The sequence below is a fragment of the Scylla paramamosain genome, chromosome 32 (assembly GCF_035594125.1).
Source record: "Scylla paramamosain isolate STU-SP2022 chromosome 32, ASM3559412v1, whole genome shotgun sequence".
NCBI lineage: Eukaryota > Metazoa > Arthropoda > Malacostraca > Decapoda > Portunidae > Scylla > Scylla paramamosain.
The window spans coordinates 18,412,381-18,437,380 of record NC_087182.1 but is presented as its reverse complement, the minus strand read 5'-3'; the positions used below and the strand labels follow the sequence as shown (position 1 = coordinate 18,437,380).

General features: G+C 44.0%; 4 protein-coding genes and 1 pseudogene across 6 annotated transcripts in view; 3 read left to right on the top strand and 2 right to left on the bottom strand.

Annotated features, from left to right (window-relative positions):
• Positions 1-16,740, bottom strand: part of LOC135089350 (neurotrophin 1-like) — a 102,967-nt pseudogene extending 86,227 nt beyond the window's left edge. Inside the window, exons 1-2 of the transcript XR_010261473.1 lie at positions 15,520-16,740; positions 816-954 (exon numbers count right to left, since the gene is read on the bottom strand). The product of XR_010261473.1 is annotated as a neurotrophin 1-like (transcript). The remainder of the gene's footprint in view (positions 1-815; positions 955-15,519) is intronic.
• LOC135089346 (uncharacterized) lies at positions 1,447-4,771 on the top strand. Of its 2 annotated transcripts, none has more exons than XM_063984911.1 (2): positions 1,447-1,560; positions 3,745-4,771. In XM_063984911.1, the coding sequence occupies exons 1-2, from the start codon at positions 1,543-1,545 to the stop codon at positions 4,768-4,770; spliced, it is 1,044 nt and encodes a 347-aa protein (XP_063840981.1). In that variant the 5' UTR covers positions 1,447-1,542; the 3' UTR covers position 4,771. The 2 variants fall into 2 exon arrangements, with proteins under 2 accessions (XP_063840981.1, XP_063840980.1); XM_063984910.1 differs by having other exon boundaries at positions 1,448-1,566.
• Positions 5,204-8,099, top strand: LOC135089354 (neurotrophin 1-like). Its single transcript, XM_063984919.1, has 2 exons — positions 5,204-5,333; positions 5,666-8,099. The coding sequence occupies exons 1-2, from the start codon at positions 5,316-5,318 to the stop codon at positions 6,362-6,364; spliced, it is 717 nt and encodes a 238-aa protein (XP_063840989.1). The 5' UTR covers positions 5,204-5,315; the 3' UTR covers positions 6,365-8,099.
• Positions 10,626-12,443, top strand: LOC135088932 (protein spaetzle-like). Its single transcript, XM_063983993.1, has 2 exons — positions 10,626-10,704; positions 11,201-12,443. Exons 1-2 carry the CDS (start codon positions 10,687-10,689, stop codon positions 11,954-11,956), a joined length of 774 nt encoding a protein of 257 aa, XP_063840063.1. The 5' UTR covers positions 10,626-10,686; the 3' UTR covers positions 11,957-12,443.
• Positions 16,741-16,967: 227 nt separating the features above from the next.
• LOC135089343 (uncharacterized) lies at positions 16,968-21,596 on the bottom strand. Its single transcript, XM_063984908.1, has 6 exons — positions 21,554-21,596; positions 20,772-21,076; positions 20,048-20,195; positions 19,460-19,621; positions 18,971-19,058; positions 16,968-18,748 (listed from the first exon to the last, which is right to left on the bottom strand). Exons 2-6 carry the CDS (start codon positions 20,785-20,787, stop codon positions 17,618-17,620), a joined length of 1,545 nt encoding a protein of 514 aa, XP_063840978.1. The 5' UTR covers positions 20,788-21,076; positions 21,554-21,596; the 3' UTR covers positions 16,968-17,617.
• Positions 21,597-25,000: the final 3,404 nt, after the last annotated feature.

Sequence of the window (25,000 nt, the reverse complement as noted above, 5' to 3'; positions counted from 1 at the left end):
TTTTTAGTCCTTCAACTCTTTTTTAAGAATACGACGTGAGGTGTCACAATAAATTCATACATACTCATAACAAAACTCTCCCTTCTATTCTTCCAATTCTTCTTAAGAATATGAACTCAGGTCTCATAATAAAACACATACTGACTCACAATAAATTTCCCTCTTCTATTCCTTCAACTATTCATTATATACGAGCTAAGGTCTCACAATCACCTCATACAGACTCACACAAAAGTTCCCCCTTCCACTCCTCCAATTCTTAACTTTTCACAAGGCTGCAACGCGTGGTGAGCAGGTGGGCCGCCTCAGAGGGGCGCCTCACCTCACCACCGCGTCCCCAGGTAAAGTCACGGTCAGTACTGAAGCAATAAACCACACTTATTTCATTGTATTGTTATCCATTTATATCCATCTAATCCCTTAAGAATCCGTCTGTTATCAGGTATAAGGGGGACTGTCAGTGGATCAAGAGACATACAGTTACACATTCTTAAATTGTTCTGGTGTCTACTTTCAATATTTATTATAACCTTTAGTGGAAGATATCAGTGTTTTCAAGATGCTAGTGATTATTCAACAAACATAATACGAATATCATCAATGAAAAAAAAAAAAAAAACACCACGAGAACCCGAGGAATACATCAGTGGTCTTTGAAAACAGTCCTTATGAGAGGCCCCAAACTGTTATAAAATATGGATCCTGGGAATGAGGGAAAATGCAAACCAATGAAACTGAAGGCAGGTGACTCGACCCCTGTGACCGGATGGTGGACAGGGATGACAAAGACGTGAAAGAAAACGGGCGTCACTTACTTGTCTCCATCGTGTGGTGGTGGTGGGTGGTGGTGGTGGTGGTATTCAGAGCTTATTATGTGCTCAGTTCATCGTGCCCTTGAGAGTCCCCCTGTGAGGCGACAATTCACGGCATCACTCACACACCTGTTGTCACCGCCTGCTGGGAGAGAGTGAGAGAGAGAGAGAGAGAGAGAGAGAGAGAGAGAGAGAGAGAGAGCGAGAGAGAGAGAGAGAGAGAGAGAGTGTTGGATGAACAAACATATAAACAAATCTCTCCATTTAATTTAACCTCTCTGCGCTTCCTCCCACACACCTCTTTCAATCTTATATTCTTCACCTAACCTAACCTAATCTAAGCTAACCTAACCTAACCCAACAGTTTACCAAATGCTACTGTCCATTTTGCATTATTAACTCTAAAACGTGTCATTAACTTCATACAAGTAAATAAAAAAAAATAAGTAAATATATCAATCAAAATATTGCTAGCGCCACCAGCATCAGAAGAAGCACACCAATTAAGCCTCCAAAAACTGTAGGCCTATCCATTAAGTCAAACCTAACCTAACCAAACCCTGCACCCAATACACCCACAACCCCAAGACATGCCCTGCTCACCCTACCTGACCCTCAGCCAGGTAAGCACTGCTATGAGTCACACGAGTCTATAAAGAGCAGAGAGATGAGGCCAGCATCTCAGTACACCTCGAGCAGCGGAGGGGGTCACGTCACGTAGCGTCGCGTCATGGCGGTCACGGTCTGGGTGAGTGTAAGTTGCCTGGAGAGGAGAGGAGGGAACGGGGGAGGGGGTGACCTTCGTGTGGGGAGGAGGGGAGGGGAGGACGGAGGACTCAGCCAGCTTTCTCGCGTGGGTGTTAGGGGAGTGGGGGGAGGGAAGGTAGGAATGGAGATGTGTTGTGTGTGTGTGTGTGTGTGTGTGTGTGTTAATTAGTTCGTTGTAAAGTTAGTTATATAGATAAGTAGATAGACAGGTAGTTAAATAGTTAGTTCGGCTCGTTCGTTCGTCCATTGGCTAGATAGTTAAGTCGGGTGAGTAAGTAGACATATAAGTAGGTAGGTAATTAATTCATTGGTTGGTTTGCTAGTTAGTTAGGTAGTTAGCTAGCTAGTTAGTTATTTAGTTCAGTTTGTTAGGAAGCTAGCCAGTGCTTAAGTTATCGTCTTGTTACTGTTATGGTACAGAAGAAGCATCAGTGTTCCTTCACTATGTTACTGACGAGTTCTTGTGTTTCTCCAGCGTTAATGGTTAATGAGTGTGTCTGTTCCTGGAGCGTTGTGTTGCCCTGTCATGTCACGAGTGTTACTTCACTGCTACGAAAATTCACATGTCACATTACTCCTGGCGTGTTGTGGTCAATTCATGTTACGTGATGCGGCTGTTATTTCGTTTAGTTTTACGCAACAGAGAGAGAGAGAGAGAGAGAGAGAGAGAGAGAGAGAGAGAGAGAGAGAGAGAGAGAGAGAGAGAGAGAGAGAGAGAATGGGTGATAATTACGAGTTGTATGAAACAGGGTAAAAAAAATGTGTGTGTGTGTGTGTGTGTGTGTGTGTGTGTGTGTGTGTGTGTGTGTGTGTGTGTGTTGCGTTTACACGTAATAACCAAATAAGTTCTTTCCCTAAAGCACCTCTCTCTCTCTCCTCTCTCTCTCTCTCTCTCTCTCTCTCTCTCTCTCTCTCTCTCTCTCTCTCTCTCTCTCTCTCTTCTCTTTCTTCTCTCTGCTCTCTCTTTAATTTAAACGAGCAACCTTCACGCACGTTGAATATTCACTCTCCTCTGTGGCCGAGAGAGAGAGAGAGAGAGAGAGAGAGAGAGAGAGAGAGGAGAGAGAGAGAGGAGAGAGAGAGAGAGAGAGAGAACAGAAATGTGCACAAAATAGGTCAATTACACACACACACACACACACAACACACACACACACACACACACACACACACACACACACACTCGAATTAATGAGGAAAAGTAAAAAGTTGAAAAAATCTTGGAATAATGTGTGTGTGTGTGTGTGGTGTGTGTGTGTGTGTGTGTGTGTGTGTGTGTGTGTGTGTGTGTGTGTGTGTGTGTGTGTGGTGTTTGGTTGTGTGTGTGTTAATGCGACACTTTTATAGTTCTTTATCGTAATTTCTTCACCTTGATAATTAAACAAGTGGTCAAGGAAAGGGGTAAAGATCCTCTCTCTCTCTCTCTCTCTCTCTCTCTCTCTCTCTCTCTCTCTCTCCTCTCTCTCTCTCTCTCTCTCTCTCTCTCTCTCGCACAGGTGGACTTAGCAAAAAGGTATAATTATATGTCTGTATCAATGAATATAGTAGTAGTAGTAGTAGTAGTAGTAGTAGTAGTAGTAGTAGTAGTAGTAGTAGTAGTAGTTGTAGTAGTAGTAGTAGTAGCAGCAGCAGCACGCAGCAGCAGCAGCAGCAGCAGCAAGCAGCAGCAGTAGTAGTAGTAGTAATAGTAGTAGTAGTAGTATAGTAGTAGTAGTAGTAGTAGTAAAATTGGTGGTGATAATGGTGATGGCGGTAGTAGTGGGGGTATTAGTGGTGGTGGGTGATGGTTGTGGCAGTATTAGTAGTAGTACAGGTAGTAGGATTGAGAAGTGGTGGTCGTGATGGTGGTGGCAGTGGCGGTGGTGATGGTGGTGGTGGTGGCTGCTTTTGTGGTCAACTTGTCATTATAGAAAACCTGCAGAACACATGGTCAGTGGCTTGGTGACGGTGCACCAACTGCGACAACACTCACATCAATAACAACAACAATACTGGGCTATAGGATTGCAACACACCCCGTCCTTATTGTGCTCACGCATAATCCTCTCTCTCTCTCTCTCTCTCTCTCTCTCTCTCTCTCTCTCTCTCTCTCTCTCTCTCTCTCTCTCTCTCTCTCTCTCTTTACAGTCTCATAAATAATAATGTAATTTCTCCTTTCCTCCAGGCTCTCATCTCCCTCCTGGTTTCCTCCCTGGCGGCGTCTCCTTCAGTATACTTTCCTCCAGACGTCAGCAAGCCCCCCAGCCCTTACCCGCTCAAGCCCTCAGGCCACCCACGCCCCTTCTTCAAGTCCTACACGCTTGTGCCGCCCTCACACGCACATATCTCCACCGGGAAACCGCAGCCTGACCCACAGAGGACCACGCCCCGTGCCCTCGCCAACAACACTGCCTCTCAACCTCACGCCCTAAGCAGGAACTCATCTCACGCCCACGCCCAACAGAAAACCACCGTTCACAAGCATAGTCTACGGAAAACTAAATCCCGCCCACGTCCTTCGTCTCACGGTCCCACGCCCTCAGTGCACGTCCCGCCCACGTACTATCTGCACGGGGTGTACGACTCCTACCCGACGCACATCTCTCTGCCGCGATCCCGCAAACATCCCAAGTATCCCTCACACATTGTCTACTCCCTGGAGCCCCCAGAGGACCCGCAGCTCTCCTACCTGGTCTACGAGCCCGCCCAGCCCCTCTGCTCCTCCAACACCACCAAGTCCTGGTGCGTTAGGGACACGGAGTACCCCAAGGACGAGATCACCCTCGCCGCCGCCTACCACTACGAGAAGATGCTCACCCTGTACACAGACGTGGCAAACCTCAACACACACCAGTCCGCCGACCTAACCAGCTACCAGACGAAGGAGACCTACCTTTGCCCCTCGGAAACCGCTTATGTCAGGCCGCTGCGCGCTGTCAATACGGAGGGCAAGTGGCGCGTCATCGTGAATGGCATCAAGGTGCACTACGAGATCCTGACGCAGACCACCCGCCTGGAGGAGTGCCTCAGCCCTGGCTACGTCTGCCCGCTGGTGCCTCGGTGCTACGAGTCCAAGTGCCTACAGAAGTCCATCTACCACCGCTTCCTCGTCTACGACCCCTACGACCAGTATTTCCCCTTCGCCGTGGAGACCTTCAAGCTGCCCGCCAGCTGCGCATGCCTGCTCGGCGCCTCCACCCTCGAACACTAAAGTAGTTTGTTGGCAAAGACAAGAACAAAGGGAATGAATGGCCTGCAGTGTGTGCAAGGCTGCTGCATGGGTGGGGGCGTCCCCTATGGAATGGCGGGCGGTTGGGCGAGGACATGGTGTGGTCTTGGCCGGACAGTTTGCTGTAGCCTCCATCACACGCTAACTAATGAGGAAGAAACAGCAGCAGCTGTAGCAGGTAGTGGTGGTGGTAGTGGTGGTGGTGGTGGTGGCGAAGGTAGCACAAAACCTCCTCATTAAAAACTAATTTATTCGTCTGGCGGCGGTGCTTTCCACTCCTCCCCTTCGCCTTCCTCTTGCCGTTCCTCTTCCTTCTTTACTGACGTCATTTCTGAGGCGGAACAAGAGCATTGCCCTGACGCAATACTCGCGGCCAGCCAGAGTGCGACACGCAGCCTGCGACGCAAACCACATCGGTGGTGAGCGTGAGCGGCAGTGGCCCTCCACTGCCCGCAGAAAACTATATAAGCCACCCAAGGGATGTCGCCCGAGCTCACTCCCTCAGTAGAGCTTGTCGGGGCGACACCATGGCAGCGAGGCTCCTGGTGAGTCACGCAGGCACGCTGGTTCCTCCCCACCCTTCCACTGCGCCTGGTGCTGCTTACCCTTCATTAGTATTAAGTGCCACGTCCGTCTTGGCTTCAGTGACTGAGCGATGATGCTATCTGTAGTATTAAACAAAAACAACTTTCATGAAATGTGAATGAAAAGACTGTGTCAGGCTGCAAGCAAGTGTTTCTCTCTCACAACTGGTTCATTTAGTGATGCTATACTCAGACCTTCACTGGTGTTCAGGATGGTAACTCACTAGAAAGCTCAAGCTGTGTTATAATATCACGCCCTCCTTTCTCCCTCCCTCTCCTCCTCCCTCCTGCAGGTCGTCTTCCTGGTGACAGCCGCCGCGGCCTCTGAGCATAGTTCCCACGTGGTGGTGAGCGTGGGCACTGAAGCGTACGGCGCCGCGCCCTACAGCTACTACCCGCAGTCTGTCTACTACCCACAGCACTCCTACCCACACCATCCTGTCTACTCGCACCACCCGCAGCCTTCCTACGGCCACCACGAGCCCGCCGTGCCCGCCTGCGCCGCCAACACCACCAAACCGTGGTGTCTCGAGGACGCCGAGTACCCGCTGTACGAAATTCAACACGCCCTCCAGTACAACGCACACCATGTCCTCGACCTATACGCCGACGTGGCTGACCTCAACACTGCACTGTCCGTGGAACGGCCGAAGACCCTGGACGAGGAGACCTACCTCTGCCCCTCCGCCACCGCCTACGTCAGGCCGCTGCGAGCCATCAATACAGACGGCAAGTGGCGCGTCATTGTGAACAACGTTGAGGTCCATTACCAGACCTTGACGCAGACTGCCCGCGTGGAAGAGTGTCTCACCGCCGGCGACGCCTGCCCTCTGGTCCCCGAGTGTTACGGATCAACATGCCTGCAGAAGTCCATCTACCACCGCTTCCTCGTCTACGACCCCTACGATTACTACCTCCCTTTCAGCATTGAGACATTCGCCCTGCCCGCCAGCTGCGCCTGCCTGCTCTCCGCCTACACACTCGACCACTAGGACTAACATGTCGCCTTTATGCTGCACTGTGTAGAAATACATACTTACATTTACCATTAGTCCGCTTACTACTACCACCACCATCACCACCACTCCCCGCTGCAGCTCTCTCTCTCTCTCTCTCTCTCTCTCTCTCTCTCTCCTCCTGAAGCAACAAAGTCGGTACGTGAAGAAAGCAGTTCTCTACCCTAAATAAAACCCTGCACTAGTGTCATAGCGGGGCTTCTCCACCGCACCTCTTTCTTATGAAGGGAAAAGAATAAGACGCGAGGAAATAAAGGAAGCACGTTGACTTTTCACTTTCCTGCATAACACCACATTAACAGTTAAGCAACACTGCACACTTAGTTAACCTGTGACAAAGATAGAAGCACTGGTGTCTTGATAAAGGAAACAAAAGATTCTTTAGCAGCTAGGCTATCATGTAAATCTTTTCTGAGTTATAAGACCGACCACCAAGGAAGACATTAACTTGCCCTGTTAGAATATTACAGAGAGAGAAAAAAAAATAATGGAATGGCAGTGTTCTGGAGAGAGAGAGAGAGAGAGAGAGAGAGAGAGAGAGAGGGGGGCCATGGCATCGTCCTTCCTTTGCACAAGATTAGATGTTTTCATAATATTACGTACATACCCTCTGGCGGACGAAATCTTTTTCTGGAGGGAGAAGGAAAGGAAGGGAAGGGAATGGAAGTAAAATTATATACGTCCTAATTGCATACCTGGGTCATTATTACAGATTTTTTAGTTCTAATATAACGTAATCTGATTGCACTGTGAAATCTCGAGACTAATTCTTGGAGAGGAAAAAGAATGCAGCGGTAATGGCATGTGTACAGCGGTAATGGCATGTGTACGTACCAGGAAGGGTCTATGCAATTGTACTGCTACTTAAACCCGAAAAAAATAAATAATAAATAAATAAAATTAACATAACAAAATAACAACAGCAACAACAACAACAATAACATCAATAAATAGAAATAAATAAATAAACAAAATAACAACCATACAACCCAACAAGCAATTAATCTCACTCGTTACTGAAAAGATCCCAGGAGTCCGTGACACCACCACAACACTGTCCACGCCACACTGTCACCTTCCCCTGGCCAATGCACCCACGGAAACAAAGAGAAAAGTTCTGACGCCCTGGAACTCATGAGAAGCATAACACACACACCTCACGTCATCTTCCCTACCGCCTACCAGCTGATCACCGAAACACACACACACACTTACCCTGTTCTCCACGTCCCTGCTGTGCTCCTCCTCCTCCTCTCAGCACCTTCAGGACCTCCACGGAACCCTCACGCACACAAGCACACGCCACGGTGCACACGACACTCGACATAAATGCACAAAACGCATAAATATTACTAATCCCGCCACGCGCTAGCCCCTACTGCCCGCTGTTTACATGGTGACTGAAAATTGCGCAACAGCAAGCGTCGACCTGCTGACTTCTGTCTTTATTTATTTTTTTCGGCTTTGTATTTGATTTCGAAGGCTACTGATGTATTTATGTGTGCTTTAATAAATATTTCATCTCGTTTCATAATTTGCTATAGGAATGCAAAAAGTTTACGCTTGGAAATACGTACGTATCGCTCTCTTTTCTCCGTCTGCCTTCTCTTTACCTCCCTTTCATCAAATACATCTTTTTTTTTGCTGCGATTAGCATGTTTTCTTCATGTTATCAGTTGCTCTGGGAATACAAAAATTCTAAGCCGTGAAATATTTCTTTATTCCCCTTCCTTTCTTCTTTATGTATTTATTTCCTTTTTTTTCAGTTAGACTAGTATCTCTTCCCTAAAGTCAGTGTTTCTTTTCCTTGGAGATACAGTGTTCCATTTCTTGTTTCAGAGTCGGGCCAGTGATTCTTCTCTGAGCCTAACCAATGTTTCCTTCTGCATTTTGTCAGGGATTATTATTATTATTATTATTTTTTCTTATTCATTACTTACACTGTATTTCTCGTCTGTATCATTTCATTTCATTTTTATTTTTCAAATGTTCAATGGTTTAAGTATATCTTCAGGTGGTAACCACGCGTTAATTTCCAAGTTCAAGCAAGATAGTTACGTAGAAGATGTAAGAATTAATAAAACAATAAGAGAAATAACCTAATGAAGCTGCATCTTACGTAACACACACACACACACACACACACACACACACACACACACACACACGGCCCTTCACTTCTAACCGCAAAACGACACAAAACACTCATAAACATTCTCATAACTCAGCTACGTTACTCTTAATTTCAACTCCTCGCAATTCCCTTCAACCCTGACACGCTTCCAGCACGAACCCCAGCGAACCTTAATTTGAAACACTGTTCTCTCCTCAGGATTATTTTCAAAGGCCACGGAGATTATAAGTCAGGTTCTCAAGGGTCTTGTTAAACTTTAACTAGAATCATAAGAGCGCTAATGATAACCTCTTTAAATTCCATGAGAGTTTGGTAAAGTAGAAAATAAACGAATAGGAGACATATATAGCCTGATTATCATGTAAAATTTCAACTTTTCATAAAATTATCTCTGTTGCTGTACCAAAGTATCAATCTATCTGTTTATCTATCTATCTATATGTCTGTCTATCTATGTATCCGTCTGCCTGCTTGTTTGTCAGTCAGTCTGTCTATTTAAATATCTATCTATCTTTTTCTCTCTTAATTTATCTTCTTTTCGTGAACACGGGAGGAACAAAAGGGTAAAAACAAATTCAGGAAAGAAAGACCTATTCATTATTTCTCCTATCTATCTATCTATCTATCTATCTATCTATCTATCTCTCCATCTATCTATCCACCAATCAAACTATCGGTCAGTCAGCTAGCCAATTCTTCCCTTCCCCTCACAGTCTATAAGGAAGAATCACCAACGAATTCCTGGGTAAGTGGTACAGTTTTCTCCCCTGCAAGGTCCTTCAGGAAGCGGACTGTTTAATCATATGGTTCACAACTCCTGCAGAAGGCTGCGGCGGGGCGAGGGGGGGGGAGCACCTGTTGTCATGCCTCGGGGTCTTCAAAGTACACCTCCTATTGATAACAAGGATGCGATAATGGGTGTGGTGGAGAAAAAAAATGTTGTTGTGGTATCCTTTGTGTTATTTCGCGGATCCTGCCAGTGTTGTTGTTGTTGTTGTTGTTGTTGTTGTTAGTCCCCCTCCTCCTCCTCTTCCTCTTCCTCCTCCTCATAATCATAACCATAATCATACTCCTCATACTCCGCCTCTTCTTTTTTTTTCTTCTTCTTTCATTATCGTGAATAGCGCAGAGATGAAGCAATTAGTAACAAAGTGACGGCTGGTGACTCAATTACGCCTTTAGAGAGGAGGAGGAGGAGGAAGAGGAGGAAGAAGAGGAGGAGGAGGAGGAGGAAATCAGGAAGTAGCATCATGTTATCTTCATCTTTTCTCCTCCTCCTTCTCTCCCTCCATCATTCCTCCCTCCAGGCCTCCTTCCCTCCAGGCTCCTCCCTCCTTTCTCCTTCCCTCCACCTTGGTCATTTTCTCCCTCCCGGCCACTCCCTTTCTCCCGCTGCCTCTCCCTTTCTTCCTGGTTCCCTCCTTGCCTCATCTCAGCTTCCTCATTCTCATCTCTTCCTGTTTTCGTCTTTCTGTCTGTCTATCTGTCTGTCTGTTTGTTTCTCTGTTTGTCTGGCTGGCTGGCTGTCCGTCTTTGTCGGTCTCTCTGCCTGTCCGTCCGTCTCTATCTCTCCCCCCCCCTCCTCCTCCTCTCTCTCTCTCTCTCTCTCTCTCTCTCTCTCTCTCTCTCTCTCTCTCGTTCTCACCAATATGTAATTAGACCATAAACTTCAAAAAGCATATAATCACACGAGCAGACGCTACAATTAAGACAGTAACGTTTTAATTACAAAAAATGTTTGTAGCTTGGCATTAGAATTCAGACGTAAAAGAATTCTTCTTTTTCTTCCACTTTAGTTCTTTTATTCTTACTCATTCTTCCTTCCTTTTGTTCCTGTTCTTTTCCTCTTTTATCCTCGTGCTTCTTTTATTACCTCCTCCTCCTCCATTTAACTTTTTTTCCTTTCCTCTTCCTTGTTTATCTCTCCAATCTCCTTAATTTCCACTTCCTCCACCTCCTCCTTCTGCTAACCCATCTCCTCGTTCACCTCCCCTCTGTTCTTATCTCTACAAGCTTCGCCACCACAACATCCCCACCTGACCATAACAAAACATCAAATTGGCAACCTGGATGGGGGGTAAGGGAAGCTGGAGGAGTATAAAAGAGGGAAAGTACAGGTACGGACCATTCCACTCAATTACCAGCTGCCATACACAACACAGCCATGGCGGGGAAGCTAGTGGTGAGTAGAGGCACATACACACACACACATACGCTGCCTGAATACTGATGGTGAGAGGAAAGTATAAGATAAACAATACTTTGGTCAGTAGTATTAAGCTTCACTTCTTCCACAGTTTATAAAGAAGTAAAGAGTCTATTTCTATTTGATTTGTAGGCGTGAGATTTGGTCTAGGCTTGTGATGTCACGTTTTGTTGTGATAGTTCGTGCGTTGGTGGGTGGTGGTGGTGGTGATGTGCTGGTGGTGGTGTGGTATTGTAGATGTTGTATTACGTTTGTGATGTGTGGTGTGTCTCTCTTCCTTGGCTCTTCCATCCTCTCCCTCATCTTTATCAGTTTTCTTTATTTTTTATTCATATCCATCCCTGTTTCCTTCAATTTGTTGTTGATTAGCGTTCTTTCCCATGCCCTCTTCTCTCCTTCCGTGTTATGTGGCCATCCACGTGATATGGAGCGACCACCTAGACCACCGACCTCACAGTCTTGCCACTCACAGGTGCTGGTGACACTTGTGGCGGCGGCGACGGCGACCTCCACCTCCCATGTGTCCATCAAGTTCGGGGACGCCGACGTGGAGTACGAGAGCAACCATGTACCGGAACATCCCCCCGCGGTGCCCTACCACCCCAAGCCGCACTACGCACCCCACCCCGCCCCCGTCTACCACCCGGAGCCTGTCTACCACCCAGAGCCCGTTTACCACCCAGAGCCTGTCTACCATCACCCCGAACCTTACCACGAGCCTGAGATCCCCGCCTGCGCCGATCTAACCAACGACACCTACTGTCTGGAGGACGAGGAATACCCGGAGTATGAGATCAAGCACGCCATCCAGTACCACCTGGACAAGTTCAACCACCTGTACGCCGACGTGGCTGACCTCAACACCGAGCTGTCCGTGGAGCGGCCTGACAACATCGACGAGGAGACCTACCTCTGCCCCTCCGTCACTGCCTACATCAGGCCACTTCGTGCCATCAACACGGAGGGTAAGTGGCGCGTGGTGGTGAACGAAATTCAACTTCACTACAAGACCTTCACGCAGACCACCCGCGTGGAGGATTGCCTCACTGCCGGCGACCCCTGCCCCAAGGTGCCCCTCTGCTACGACTCCTCCTGCCTGCAGAAGTCCATCTACCACCGGTTCCTAGTCTACGACCCCTATGACCAGTACTTCCCCTTCGCTATTGAGACCTTCAAGCTGCCCGCCAGCTGTGCCTGCCTGCTCGGCGGCTACACCCTCGACCACTAACGCCTTCTACCTCCAGGACCCGACCTGACCCAGAAAGAAGCAGACACACGAGTGAGGTGTCACTGTGCTTCCACCACGCGCTCCCCTACGTGAGAAGGCCATGATGAAGTCAATCTTTAACTCAGGTAAAGTGAAACAGGTAATGGTAGACTGATCGTGTACAGGTGAGCGGTGATTAGTTTAGGTACACGTACAGTAAGTAGAAGCAGCAGTATTTATAAAAGAAAAAAAAAAACACATAACATTAATCTTCAGAAAGAAAATTGAAGTAGGTAGAATATGACACAACTCAGCATCCCACTCTTATTATTTTTCTCTTAGTATTCCACACTCAATGAAGGTTCCTGTGCACTAAACAGAAAACGAGAACACACGCCTCATTCTCTCTCAAAACTCACAAACAAAAGACGGTACAACGAACGAAAAGAGAAGAGCAAATAGATTCCAAGGTGGTATGTAAAGAAAGCAGTTCTCTAGTCATCTCTGTGATATGTTCAAGTTTTCTATGGTTGTTTTATGCCTGTTTTATATATATATATATATATATATATATATATATATATATATATATATATATATATATATATATATATATATATATATATATATATATATATATATATATATATATATATATATATATATATATATATATATATATATATATATATATATATATATATATATATATATACATATATTCGTGTTTTTTGTATGTGTATAAATTTTTGCATTTTCATTGTCATAAAAAAATAAATAAAATCTTGTTAAAATGCAACTATTATTTTAAATATAGGCGAGAGAGAGAGAGAGAGAGAGAGAGAGAGAGAGAGAGAGAGAGAGAGAGAGAGAGAGAGAGAGAGAGAGAGAGAGAGAGAGAGAGAAAGAGAGAGTGTGTGTACATAGTTTTAATTACCAACTTTTTCTGTTTGTCTGTGTGTTTGTGTGTCAGTTAACCCGTTTATCAGTCCTTGTTGACTCAAAAAAAAAGGAAAGTAGTAAAATAAAACAGAAAAAATAGTGATAACAAAAAATATGTTGCGTGCGGAATAATTATTACAACAATAACAAACATTAGGCGGCAGACACTCATAACACACCCACCAAGAGAGAGAGAGAGAGAGAGAGAGAGAGAGAGAGAGAGAGAGAGAGAGAGAGAGAGAGAGAGAGAGGGAGAGAGAATGTTGACCCATTAGATCATGAAAATATTTAAAAGAATAAAAACAAGAGAAATAAAAAGCAATAAGTAATAAAATAAAATTAATAGTACGACAAATAACCAAATAAATAAATACAACAACAACAACAACAACAACAACAAAAGCAGCAACGTTACCTACCGGAAGCTAAACTCCCGTCGCCATTCCCCGATCAGCTGTGGCTCTCCTGAACAGCTGCAGCTCTGAACGACGCCATTAGGGATAGTCATTAGGGGTCTGGCCAAAGCCTGTGTTTATGCCCGGCGACAACGACCACGAACAAACTACTAATTACAACTAGTCTAAGTTGTGGAAGGCGACTACAAGAGAAGATTAGACAAGTTTATGGATGGGGATAATAGATGGAAATAGGTAGGTATATTTCATACCATACCCACGTGTAAGCCTGGTCGCTTCTTGCAGCTTCCCTTATTTCTTATGTTCTTATGTACAACGACTACACAACAACTACAACCTAACGACGACCAGGATTGTATAAATTACCATATTATGAATAGTATATTTTTTGGAAGACGACGACGACTACACGACAACGACGATCAGCACTGTACAAACGACCATATTACAATAAGTATATGTTTTGTAAGAAGACGACGACAACACAACTACAACCAGTAATGTACATACGACTGTACTACGACGGGTTTAAATACTACAGTACGACCACGGCGACGCGACAACCGTTGTCAGTGCTGTACAAACAACCATATTAAAACTGGTTTAAACTATGTAAGACAACCACGAAGACAACACGACATGGGCCTGCTGCACACACGACTGTAGTACGACTAGTTTAAAATTATTAAGACAATTAGGACGACAACATGACAACAACGACCACTGCTGTACTTACGACCATACAACAATTGGTTTAAATTCTCTAAATCGAAAATATTCTATGCACATGTGAATTGTAAGGCGTTGTTTAGCTGTTGTATGAAATTCAAGTGCTGTCGGACGACAAATACAACGGCTGGGCTGGGCTGGGCTGATAAGCATGGCGGGGAAACACCATGTCCACACACTCCACATTACTTCATTTCATATAATACAATCTTAAAGTATTCCCTGTCATAGTCTCTGAGGAAAACTGCGTGTGGAGGACTAGCAATCTGCTGATTTGTTGCTAGCCTTGCTCTTTCCTACCCCCTGGCCTTTCAGGCAATACATGGCGCCACGCAGCCTATTATTTTATTTGTCGTTTATTACATCTATACTATAAGGCTCTTCCCTACCCCCTGGCCGGGCAGACAATACATGGTGTCACGCAGCCTGTTATTTTATTTGTCGTTTATTACATCTATACTATTACTGTGTAATGTTTATCGGTAAATCACCTGTACGTTGCTATCACTGGAAACCTCCACAACTTTCAGAAATCACTACTGAATAATTCACAGTTTCATCAGGTCTACACATTTCAATATGGTTACCTGCCCAGCCCTGCCGTTGTATCTGTCGCCAGGCCACACTCGAGTTTCACACCACGGCTAAACAACGCCTTAAGATGCATGTGTGCAAAGAACATTTTCGATTTAGATTAACCTGCACTTTTATCTGTAGAAATATCTGCAGAAACTTGTGTTACACCCTGCATTTTTACATGTTCTCTTTTGATATATTCGTGTGAAAACCACAAAAACTCACGAGTTATTCGATCTACAACAAGAAGATAAGAAACCAATTATCATTTAGCCCTGGACACAGTTTCTTACCTTCTTCATCATGTCAGCCCTAACCTTGTCCGTCTACGCCCATTACCTACACAGATACATTCTCGTACATGCACACATACACTTATTCTACTAAGAAATTAATTATAGTTCTATATGACTGTAAAATACACATTATTATGCAACACCGTTACGTGTACCCATTTTGACTTATCCATTTATCACACTAACTCTTTTATTTATTTATTTATTCATTTATTTATTTATTTATCTATGTTGTTGTTGTTGTCGATATAGTTGTTTTAATTTATTTTCTGCTACTATTACTACTATTACTACAACAACAACAACAACTACTACTACTACTATTAGTACTACTAGTACCATCACTACTAGCTACCGGCACCACCGCTACTACCACTACCACCACCGCTACTACTACCACTACTACTCTAACTACTACAGTGGCGTCTGGTGGTTGTGGTGGTGATGGTAGTGGAGCTTCACATTCATTAACATAACAAACATCGCCTCCTCCTCCTCCTCCTCTTTCTACTCCTCCTTTTAACCAACTTTTTTTTCTCCCACCACCACCACCATCGCCACCACCACCACAGCCACCACCCCCGCGTCTTTCTCCATCACTCCTCCAACACAACCACACGCTCACCGCCCACTACCACTCCCAAGGAAGCCAGACTCCAGTCTCAGCTTCCACGGACAAGCCCCAGCTCCTCACGTGATTATGACGTCACTTCTCGAGACTCCGAATGCTATACTTTTTAGCCGTCTCGTCTCGAGCTTTTAATGAAATCTACGATTTTCAGCTGTTTTTGGACACGTCTATTAAAAAGCTATTTTCTAACAACCACAGAAATTATGTCAAGAGTATTTTTTTCTTTCTTTCAGCACTGATAATGTAGAACTTTCGTTAAGCTGTGATAACAATAACTGAAAGCATAGGAACACCCATGGTGTCCGCAATAACTTATGCAATGTATTCGAGATAAGACGCCGAAATATTTACCAACTCGATTCCTTAGCTATTAATACCACCTAGTAGTCATGTTCACTAACCTTTGACACATGACAACTAGAACAGACAACTAGTATTGTAACTCACGCGAGTTGTCGTTGGTCTGAGTCAAGGAATGTACGCAGTTCATCTCCCCACTTCTGACCGTCAATTCTGGACGCATCACAACCACATACGGTGAATCAGTAGAAATTATGTTCACTTACGACTTAATTCATTGCAATAAATATTCACTTAAGTATTGCGTTGTGGCATTCTAGTTTCCACGCGAACGTTTGTGTGAATGACTATAATTTATGATGGCTACATTTTTATGGACCCCACACAAGAGAAGGGAATGGAGGGTGGAGGAGGCGAACGGAAGTAAAGAGGTAGTTTTAAACCCACTGAAGTCACCACCGCTTGCTATTATAACGATGAAGTACTACTCATGGTAATCATACGAGATCCTTAGGTATGTGGAAGAAAACACCGCAAACGACCTTAATGGTAAATACAATGTGCGTATACTTCTTATTGGCTTACAACATAGTTCAGATACAAGCAAAAATATATATTATCTTACGAGATGCATAATAACTCTTCTACTTATGGAACTAACTCACTGAACCAGTAAAATGCCTCGATAGGCGATGGACGAGCGGCGCTGCACAGTACACACCCGCTGCAGAATACCCACCAAGAGCTTCTCGCAGCGCTGTGTCGGACAACTACCAACTTCAGCTCATGATAACTGAAACCTTTTGCGACTCGATGGTCTGTTACACACATCATTAGACATTCAATTCTACGTCCAATGATATGTCAAAATTTGGTGGGGCAAAATTGTATAAAAAAAAATAAAGAAAGAAAGAAATTAATAATAATAATAATAATAATATATATATATATATATATATATATATATATATATATATATATATATATATATATATATATATATATATATATATATATATATATATATATATATATATTTTTTTTTTTTTTTTTTTTATGATGTGATTTGCGGATGTGCAGAAGGAATTTTAATTTTGTATTATCATTCCTGGAAGCATTGTTGGTTCATATTATTTACCAAATTTTAGCTTGATCATTTTATTGGTTCATAAGTTGCTATAAGATGTTTATGTATGCGTAGTACAAATCAAAATTTGACATACTTATATCATATGAAAGGTACGTGACTAGTTTCAGGAGGATAAGCTGCATAGTTATTAAGAACCCATGTGTGAGACATCCCTCCACTTTTTGCTAACTACCCATTAACTAAACCCACCAAAAGTTATGGAACTTCTATCACATAAAACTGAGGGAGACGTGCTACCACAAGGTGTGAGTTTCGTTACGATCAGCCACGCAGTTCCGTAGATATACATGAAGTTGTGGACACTCGAGTCTAGCCGTACCTGATCTTACTGGACCGTTCATACGTTAGATCTATCCACGTGAACATAACTCTGTTCTACCCATAATAACTACATCTGTAAACTTAATACTTATACCTCATATGCATCCTTTATATATAAACCTCACTTACAAACTTAATCCATAAATTTGACACCTAAATTTCATCTTTCAACTTGATCACTAACTTCGCCTGTAAATTAAATTCGTAAATTTTTCTAACAGTTTCATTTATGAACTTCATCTACAAACCTCACCTGTAAATTTAATTTATAAACTTCAAACAAACAAACAGACAAACAAGAACAGCGTCAAGTTGCAGGTTCTAATCCATGGTCTTAGAAATATCATAGAACATGCCAATCACCTTGTCAACGAACTTTTCAGCGTTCTCCTTCGTGATGAATCCTGAGGACATATACGGCTGGAATAACACTCGATCCGGGAAACTGAAAATGGCATTGACCATCCCGAGATCAGTTTTGGTGAGTGGTGAATAGCTACAAAAATCACTCAGTTGAATGTGCTTCCCACCGCCGAAAGACTCAATCTGGGAAGAATGAAGAGTTACACTGAAAAAGTCATATATGGCCTTCTGCTTACGATCAGGCATTGTTGCCAGCACCATGTGATCCAGCATTCTGTCCTGCAACGGACCCCTCATGTTGAGGTGGCTATGGAACTTGCTATCATAGTCTACAACATACTTCCAGAAACTCTTCCTGACATTGCAAGGCGTCTCCATAGTATGTACCATATTGCAAGCATGGTAGCCCCACACCAATGATTTAACGTCATTCATGTACCGGCGAGTGTCGACAGAATGGCAGGTAGAGATCACATAGGAGTCTTGCACCATGCCAGCCTCACGTACCAATTCCACCAGCGCCGCATTCAGCACTCCTCCAAAACCTGAATTGACGGTGACCTTATGTGCCTTGCACTTGGCGATAAAGACCTGCAGGAGTTCGTAGTCCAGGACTTCCGTGGGTAGGGAGATCGTGTCAGGATAAGGTTCCTGTGGCTCTCCAAAAGCTTCAGTGATGAGGGGAACTCTGGTCCTTCGTTTGGAAACTTCTTCCAATAGTACCTTCAACTTCTGTGGATCCTTTTCCAAGGTTTCCTTCATTTTGGCCTCGATTGCTCTGTCCTCATTCCTGTCGCGCAGCTCACCAATTGGCTTCTCATCGACTTGAGCTCCGTCCAGCAGATTGTCCAGGAGTGTGGAGAAAACCTGATACATGTTTATCGCGCTTTTGCCGTCACTGGTTGCGTGATGGCAATGAATAGCGAAGTGGTACTGGTGAGGGAAGGCGTCCTTGACCTGAGGCAATTTGCACGGCTCTTCGGGTGGGCATACCACCAGCCGGGCACACCACAGTGGACCCTCAGCCAGATTGAAGGCACCCTTTGTCGTACTCTTTACCACATCCAATAGGGAGCCATCCTTCAGCACCTATGTAGCAAGAAATATTACTAGAAATATAAGGCAGAAGTGCCTGTTCGCACAGTGGCAGAATGTGCTATACGCTATTTTTGACAGACACTACATTGCCAACAAAAAAACAGCAATGAAGAAACATAGTGACCTATGAGACTCAAATCTTAAGGGATAAGTCACTGACACAACACAGAAGTAGACATAAAAGTCTGATCTCATTACCCTTCCGTTCATTACCTGAAAGTCAATCTTGGGCATGTCCATGTCGGCGACCCACATGCGTCCATCTCGTTCAGGGAGACAAACCTGGAGGAACTCCACCTTCCTGTAAGACAAGACGAGAAGGTTAGGTATATATTAGAGTATATGATATATGTAAAGGGAAACTCTGCTTCTCTCCCTCACGCTGCGCCCTGCACCCAAACACCTAACTTTTGTTTCTGAATTGACTGAAAATAGGTAAATCAAAATACTGAGTTAATCAGAACTCTCCTTATCTTCCTCAAGTTACACTCTTCGGGATATCCCTCTTTGCTGTCAGTGAGTGAATCTTTATAGGCTTTTGTCAACAGAATCTACACTTGTCATTAGTGAAGCTTTTTTTTTTAATATAGCATCTTCCCATTCCCTTATTACGCCTGCTCTCTCTCTCTCTCTCTCTCTCTCTCTCTCTCTCTCTCTCTCTCTCTCTCTCTCTCTCTCTCTCTCTCTCTCTCTCTCTCTCACTTTTGGAGGTGCATGAGGGCCTCTTCAAACAGATCCGGAGTCACTGGACGCGCTGTGTTGAGCGTGACGCCAGTCGCAATGTTGTAATACCCAATCTCCACCCTGTGTACCATCAGCTTCACCACATTGTCGACCTCATACCTCCACTTGCTCCCACTGCATCTGCAAATGTCATATCAGTTTTGGGTACTCACAGAATCACAGGGAAACTTACTCGAATTCGGGATGAATTCATCTTGACAGGAACCGAACCGTGCCAGGACATGTTATGAAAGAGTAGCAATGAAGTCTTATTTACATAGTGATGAAATCTCTCGAGGCTCAGGAGCATGGCCACAAGAACAAGTTGCGTTCATAGAGGCAACACCCAGTTTTAGTTTGACGTGCGGATAGAGAAAGTACAGGGAACAGAAAGGATTTGCTTCAGTAGCCCCAGGTGGGTTTCAGTGTGAAAGCTTGAAGCATCTGTGTTATACATATTTGAAATTAAATCTATCCCATGAATGTTTCTTTGTACTAATTTCATTTTTTTTTTCTGAACTCAGACATACAGCAAGTATTTCTAGCCCTCACACACGCCAATGTTACCTCTGGCCGGGAATGGAATACCAGCGGCTGTGTTGCTGGCTCCAAAAGGCAGGTGCCGCCCATCGGAGGCCTGAGACAGCAGCGGCCGCCCAGCAGTCCCGCGACCACTGAGGCAACGCCCTGTAGCCCGCTTGCACCGCCATCTCCGCTGTGCACAATGAACGGGAGCACAGATGACTGACTGCTGACACACACACACACACACACACACACACACACACACATATCTAGTAACTGGTATGTTAATGTATACGTATAATCAGATCATCTCGACCTGATCGCGACGAGTTGCATGTGGCCAACTAGCATGCTTATTGGTCCGCCACTGTACCTACCAAAGAAAAGCTGCCGGGGAAAATCCCTATTTTAAGGCAACACTCGAGTTGTCGCCCGCTGGTTTGATCGTTTTCCATGAAACAAAATGAAGGATCTCGGTTTGGTGACTGTAGACATAAATTTCTCTCTCTCTCTCTCTCTCTCTCTCTCTCTCTCTCTCTCTCTCTCTCTCTCTCTCTCTCTCTCTCATTTGGAGGTGCATCAGTATGAATCAATCAGTATGGATTAAGTAGTCTTATAAAATAAAAATATAAAATAAAATGAAAATTATGGCTACCAGTTTCACCCTAAGTGGCAAGTAGTGGCACGCACTTCTAGGACCAGTGAATAATGATTGTTACAGATAACTGAGACAGTGTTATGATAATTGTTAAAGTAGGGAGTTTACCTGAAAAGGCAAGCATCGCCAGTGGACCGAACCCGGGACCTTCCACTTGCTGGGCGGATGTGCTAACCGTTAGACCACGGTCGCCTCCTGCTGATAACCCTCGCAGTAATGAAAAAGAAGTCTCACTGGTAGTGAAAAACACACGAACACAGAGCACACAGCTGGTCTGAGAACAAGTGTGGACGGAAGCTGTTCAGAAGCAAGCACCCCTCCAACTGCGCACTACTGCCTCCCACTTATATAAGTGGGGCGCTAGAGATGGGAGTAGGGGGGGCCTTATCTTCATGTCTACAGTAAACCAACCTCTGAAATGAAAGTGATAGTACTATTAACTGACTGATGTGTTATCCTCCGAAGGGTTGACCTGGCATTAATCACACACCACCATCACCCTTAACAAAATAATCTCGAGTACGAGGACGACTCTCGAGTACGAGGACGACACGGATATTAGCGATCCAGCTAGTCCGTTTCCTTACTCGGCTGTGTGTCACGCCAGTGGCAAGAACATTTGATTTAAGACAGCGTGATGTGAGTAAGCTTGAAAGAAAGTTTGAATCAAGTCGATATACACAATCTATTTACACCAACACCAGAAGAGTTCACTCGTTACGAGATATTATAGTAACGTGGTGGTGTTAGGTCTCTGATTACTGGAGAGACAAGCAATACGTCACCGCGTTTTGTTATCAGTTAAACAGTGACATCACTTAGTTTTAGAATTTGTTTAGAGTTTGTGCACACACTCACAGCACTGAGTTCAGCAGAGATACACCGGCAACCTTGTTTAGTGGCATTGTTCCCGCCGCACGCCCAGCCGGCTGCTAACTGCCTCGGGAAGGTGCCGCCGGCACCGGGCTTCGTTTCTGCTGGCCCTCGGTGCCTCATGCCTGCCCATCTTACCCTTAGGTCAGCAATAGTTCCCGAGTGACTAAGGAGACCCCTCTGTGTCTTATCTACTCTACGCGCCATGTCATCAACTTTACCACGTAAACCCGACGCTCACTACCCATCTGCAGCTAAGCTTTCCACAGCTAGTTCCTCTCACACATCTTCACTACTGCAATTAACTACTATAATGAATTCAGTTTCCTTAATCTCTACTCTAATTAACTTTGTTTCCTTAGTGTTACCCATGCTTCATATACGAGTTTACTTTTAACTCTCATAACACAAATCATGTTATTTAGCATACGCTCATACGCTTGCTCAACAACAACTTCTTTCACCCGCTCGGCGGTAACACTGTCTATGGGCACAAGTCTGGTGTTTTCTGACTATCATATCACCAGAGAAGTTCATAGATTCATGTTCACTACAGTTTCCGGAATCATTTGAACGATGCAGAGCAGTAAATCGTATGCCACTCGTGCGTGGCCTGCACTCAGAATGGTGACTGCAAATGTAGGTTCAAATCCTCCTGCTAAACCACTGAAACTTCTCTCAACAGAGACTAATGTTAGGCCTTTTACGGAGCAAGATAAGGACTAATCGGTTCGTACATTTCTTAGAATGTGCGAGGATGTCATGCGGCAATCGGGAACGACAGATGATGCAGACAAGATTGTTTTTTCCGAGGTCATGATTGGCACCGGGATCTACAGCGCTGAGCAGCAGAGCGTACCTTTCACGCTCGGAATATTGGGCCGGACCATGAACTTTTCCAAGAAAACTGGTATAATGTTTCCTACTCTACCTACCCCAAACCAGTAATGTGGAGGTACCAGTAATGTGGAGGCAGGCTAATGTAGTACCCATCTTTAAGAAAGGAGATAAAACTTTAGCGTCTAATTATAGATCTGTCAGCTTAACTTCAGTTGTAGATAAAATGTTAGAGTCAATAATAGCGAGGAACATTAGGGAACATTTAGACAAACATAACTTGATAAATCAGTCACAGCATGGCTTCACGAAGGGGAAGTCTTGCCTGACAAACTTGTTAAGTTTTTACAGTAAGGTGTACGAGGCAGTAGATAATGGTGATAGTTATGATATCTTATATCTGGACTTTAGTAAAGCATTTGACAAGGTACCCCATCAAAGGCTCCTGAGAAAGGTTTGGGCACACGGGATAGATGGGAAGATGTTAGGCTGGATAGGGTCATGGCTTGGTAACAGGCGACAGAGAGTGGTAATAAACGGCTCGAAATCCGAGTGGGGTCATGTAATTAGTGGGGTGCCACAGGGATCAGTATTAGGGCCATTGTTATTTCTAATATATATCAATGACTTGGATAGTGGAATTAGTAGTGATGTTAGTAAATTTGCGGATGACACAAAGATAGGTAGATTAATTAGGTCAGAATCGGATGCCATCGCCTTGCAGGCAGACTTAGATAGAATGAATGAATGGACGGATAGATGGCAAATGCAATTTAATATCAATAAATGCAAAGTGCTTAGCGTAGGTAGAGGAAACCCACACAATAGGTACACATTAAACAACCAAACTCTGGTAGGTACAGGGTACGAGAAAGATTTAGGAATTATAGTTAGCTCTGAACTCCGTCTAGGGAAACAATGCATAGAAGCCAGAAACAAGGCAAATAGGGTACTAGGATTCATTTTTAGGAGTGTTAAAAGTAGAAGGCCGGAAGTAATATTAAAGTTATACTTGGCGCTGGTCAGACCTCATCTAGACTACGCTGTGCAGTTCTGGTCCCCACATTATAGGAAAGATATAGGTCTATTAGAATCAGTACAGAGGAGAATGACTAAAAGGATACAGGGGATGAGGAGTATTCCTTACGAGGCGAGGTTGAAGCTGTTGAATTTACATTCTCTAGAGAGACGTAGGTTAAGAGGGGACCTGATAGAAGTCTTTAAGTGGTATAAGGGTTATAACAAGGGAGATGTAAGCAAAATTCTTAGGATCAGCAACCAGGGTAGAACAAGAAATAACGGGTTCAAGCTTGAAAAATTTAGGTTTAGGAAGGAGATAGGAAAAAATTCGTTCTCAAATAGAGTGATAGATGAGTGGAACGGACTCAGTAATCATGTAGTTAGTGCTAGGACACTAGAGAGCTTTAAGAGAAGATTAGACAAGTTTATGGATGGGGATAACACATGGAAATAGGTAGGTGTGTTTCATACAGGGACTGCCACGTGTAAGCCTGGTCGCTTCTTGCAGCTTCCCTTATTTCTTATGTTCTTATGTATGTTCTTATGTTCAAACAGAGCTAAAATACAGTGAATATAAATGTTGACTACCTGACATCCATAAACCCCTTACCCTTATCTGAGTGTAGTGCAGTTTTATCTTTAACTCAGATATTCTTATAGGAACCCCTGCTCATATCATACTTCAGGTGTAACTGAAACTCCCCAAGCCGAGCTAGGCTATAATCCTTGACACTGATCAGCTGACATGGGTTACCTGTTTCTGTAATATTATTTTCTTATAAATATAAATGATATACAAAGACAATGATATAGCAAAATGTATATACACTAAAATTATACGTATATCTATCAATTACTGCGTTTCACAGGATGGCGTCAGTATAAAGGGAAATTATGCAAACTCATCAAATTCCACAAGTGGAGGAGGAGGTATAATCTTGTGGTTTTTGTAAGTAAAGAGATATTGGTCTAATTTCTTCCTCCTCCCTTCCTCCTCCTCCACTTCCTTCCCTTCTTCTTCTCATCTCTTTAATTCTTCCTTGAGTTCTACATAGGAAGCAAGAAATGAGATGTGAAGTTTACAGTTTAGATGACAAGCAAAGGACAGACCAAGGGTGTTCAGTGTGGAAGAGGTGGGGGGCAGTGTAGAAGGCGCTGGGTGGAGAGGTGAGGTGAATTGATAAGATAGACAGGTCAGCAGTAGTCATATATTATAGTTGATTGTCTGTTTACACGCTATGTAGGTCAAGAATTCTAGTAAACAATGCAAACAACAACATAAACAATGCAAACACACACACACACACACACACACACACACACACACACACACACACACACACACACACACACACACACACACACACACAATAAATAACTCAATAAATAAAGAAAGAAAAGATGTGAGAAAGAAAGATAAAATAAATAACTCAATAAATAAAGAAAGAAAAGATGTGAGAAAGAAAGATAAACAAAGAAAAAAAAACAAATATAGTTTACTCATGGAAATACATAAAACATCAACAACAACAACAACAACAACAACAAAACACACACACACACACACACACACACACACACACACACACACACCGCAATGAAAGATA

Coding starts and splice junctions, on each gene's coding strand:
- LOC135089343 (XM_063984908.1), bottom strand. Junction 19,622..20,047: donor TATTCCATTCCCGGCCAGAG/GTAACATTGGCG, acceptor TGACATTTGCAG/ATGCAGTGGGAGCAAGTGGA. Junction 19,059..19,459: donor GCCCTCATGCACCTCCAAAA/GTGAGAGAGAGA, acceptor CTTGTCTTACAG/GAAGGTGGAGTTCCTCCAGG.
- LOC135089346 (XM_063984910.1), top strand. CDS start 1,543: ATGGCGGTCACGGTCTGGGTGAGT. Junction 1,567..3,744: donor CGGTCACGGTCTGGGTGAGT/GTAAGTTGCCTG, acceptor CCTTTCCTCCAG/GCTCTCATCTCCCTCCTGGT.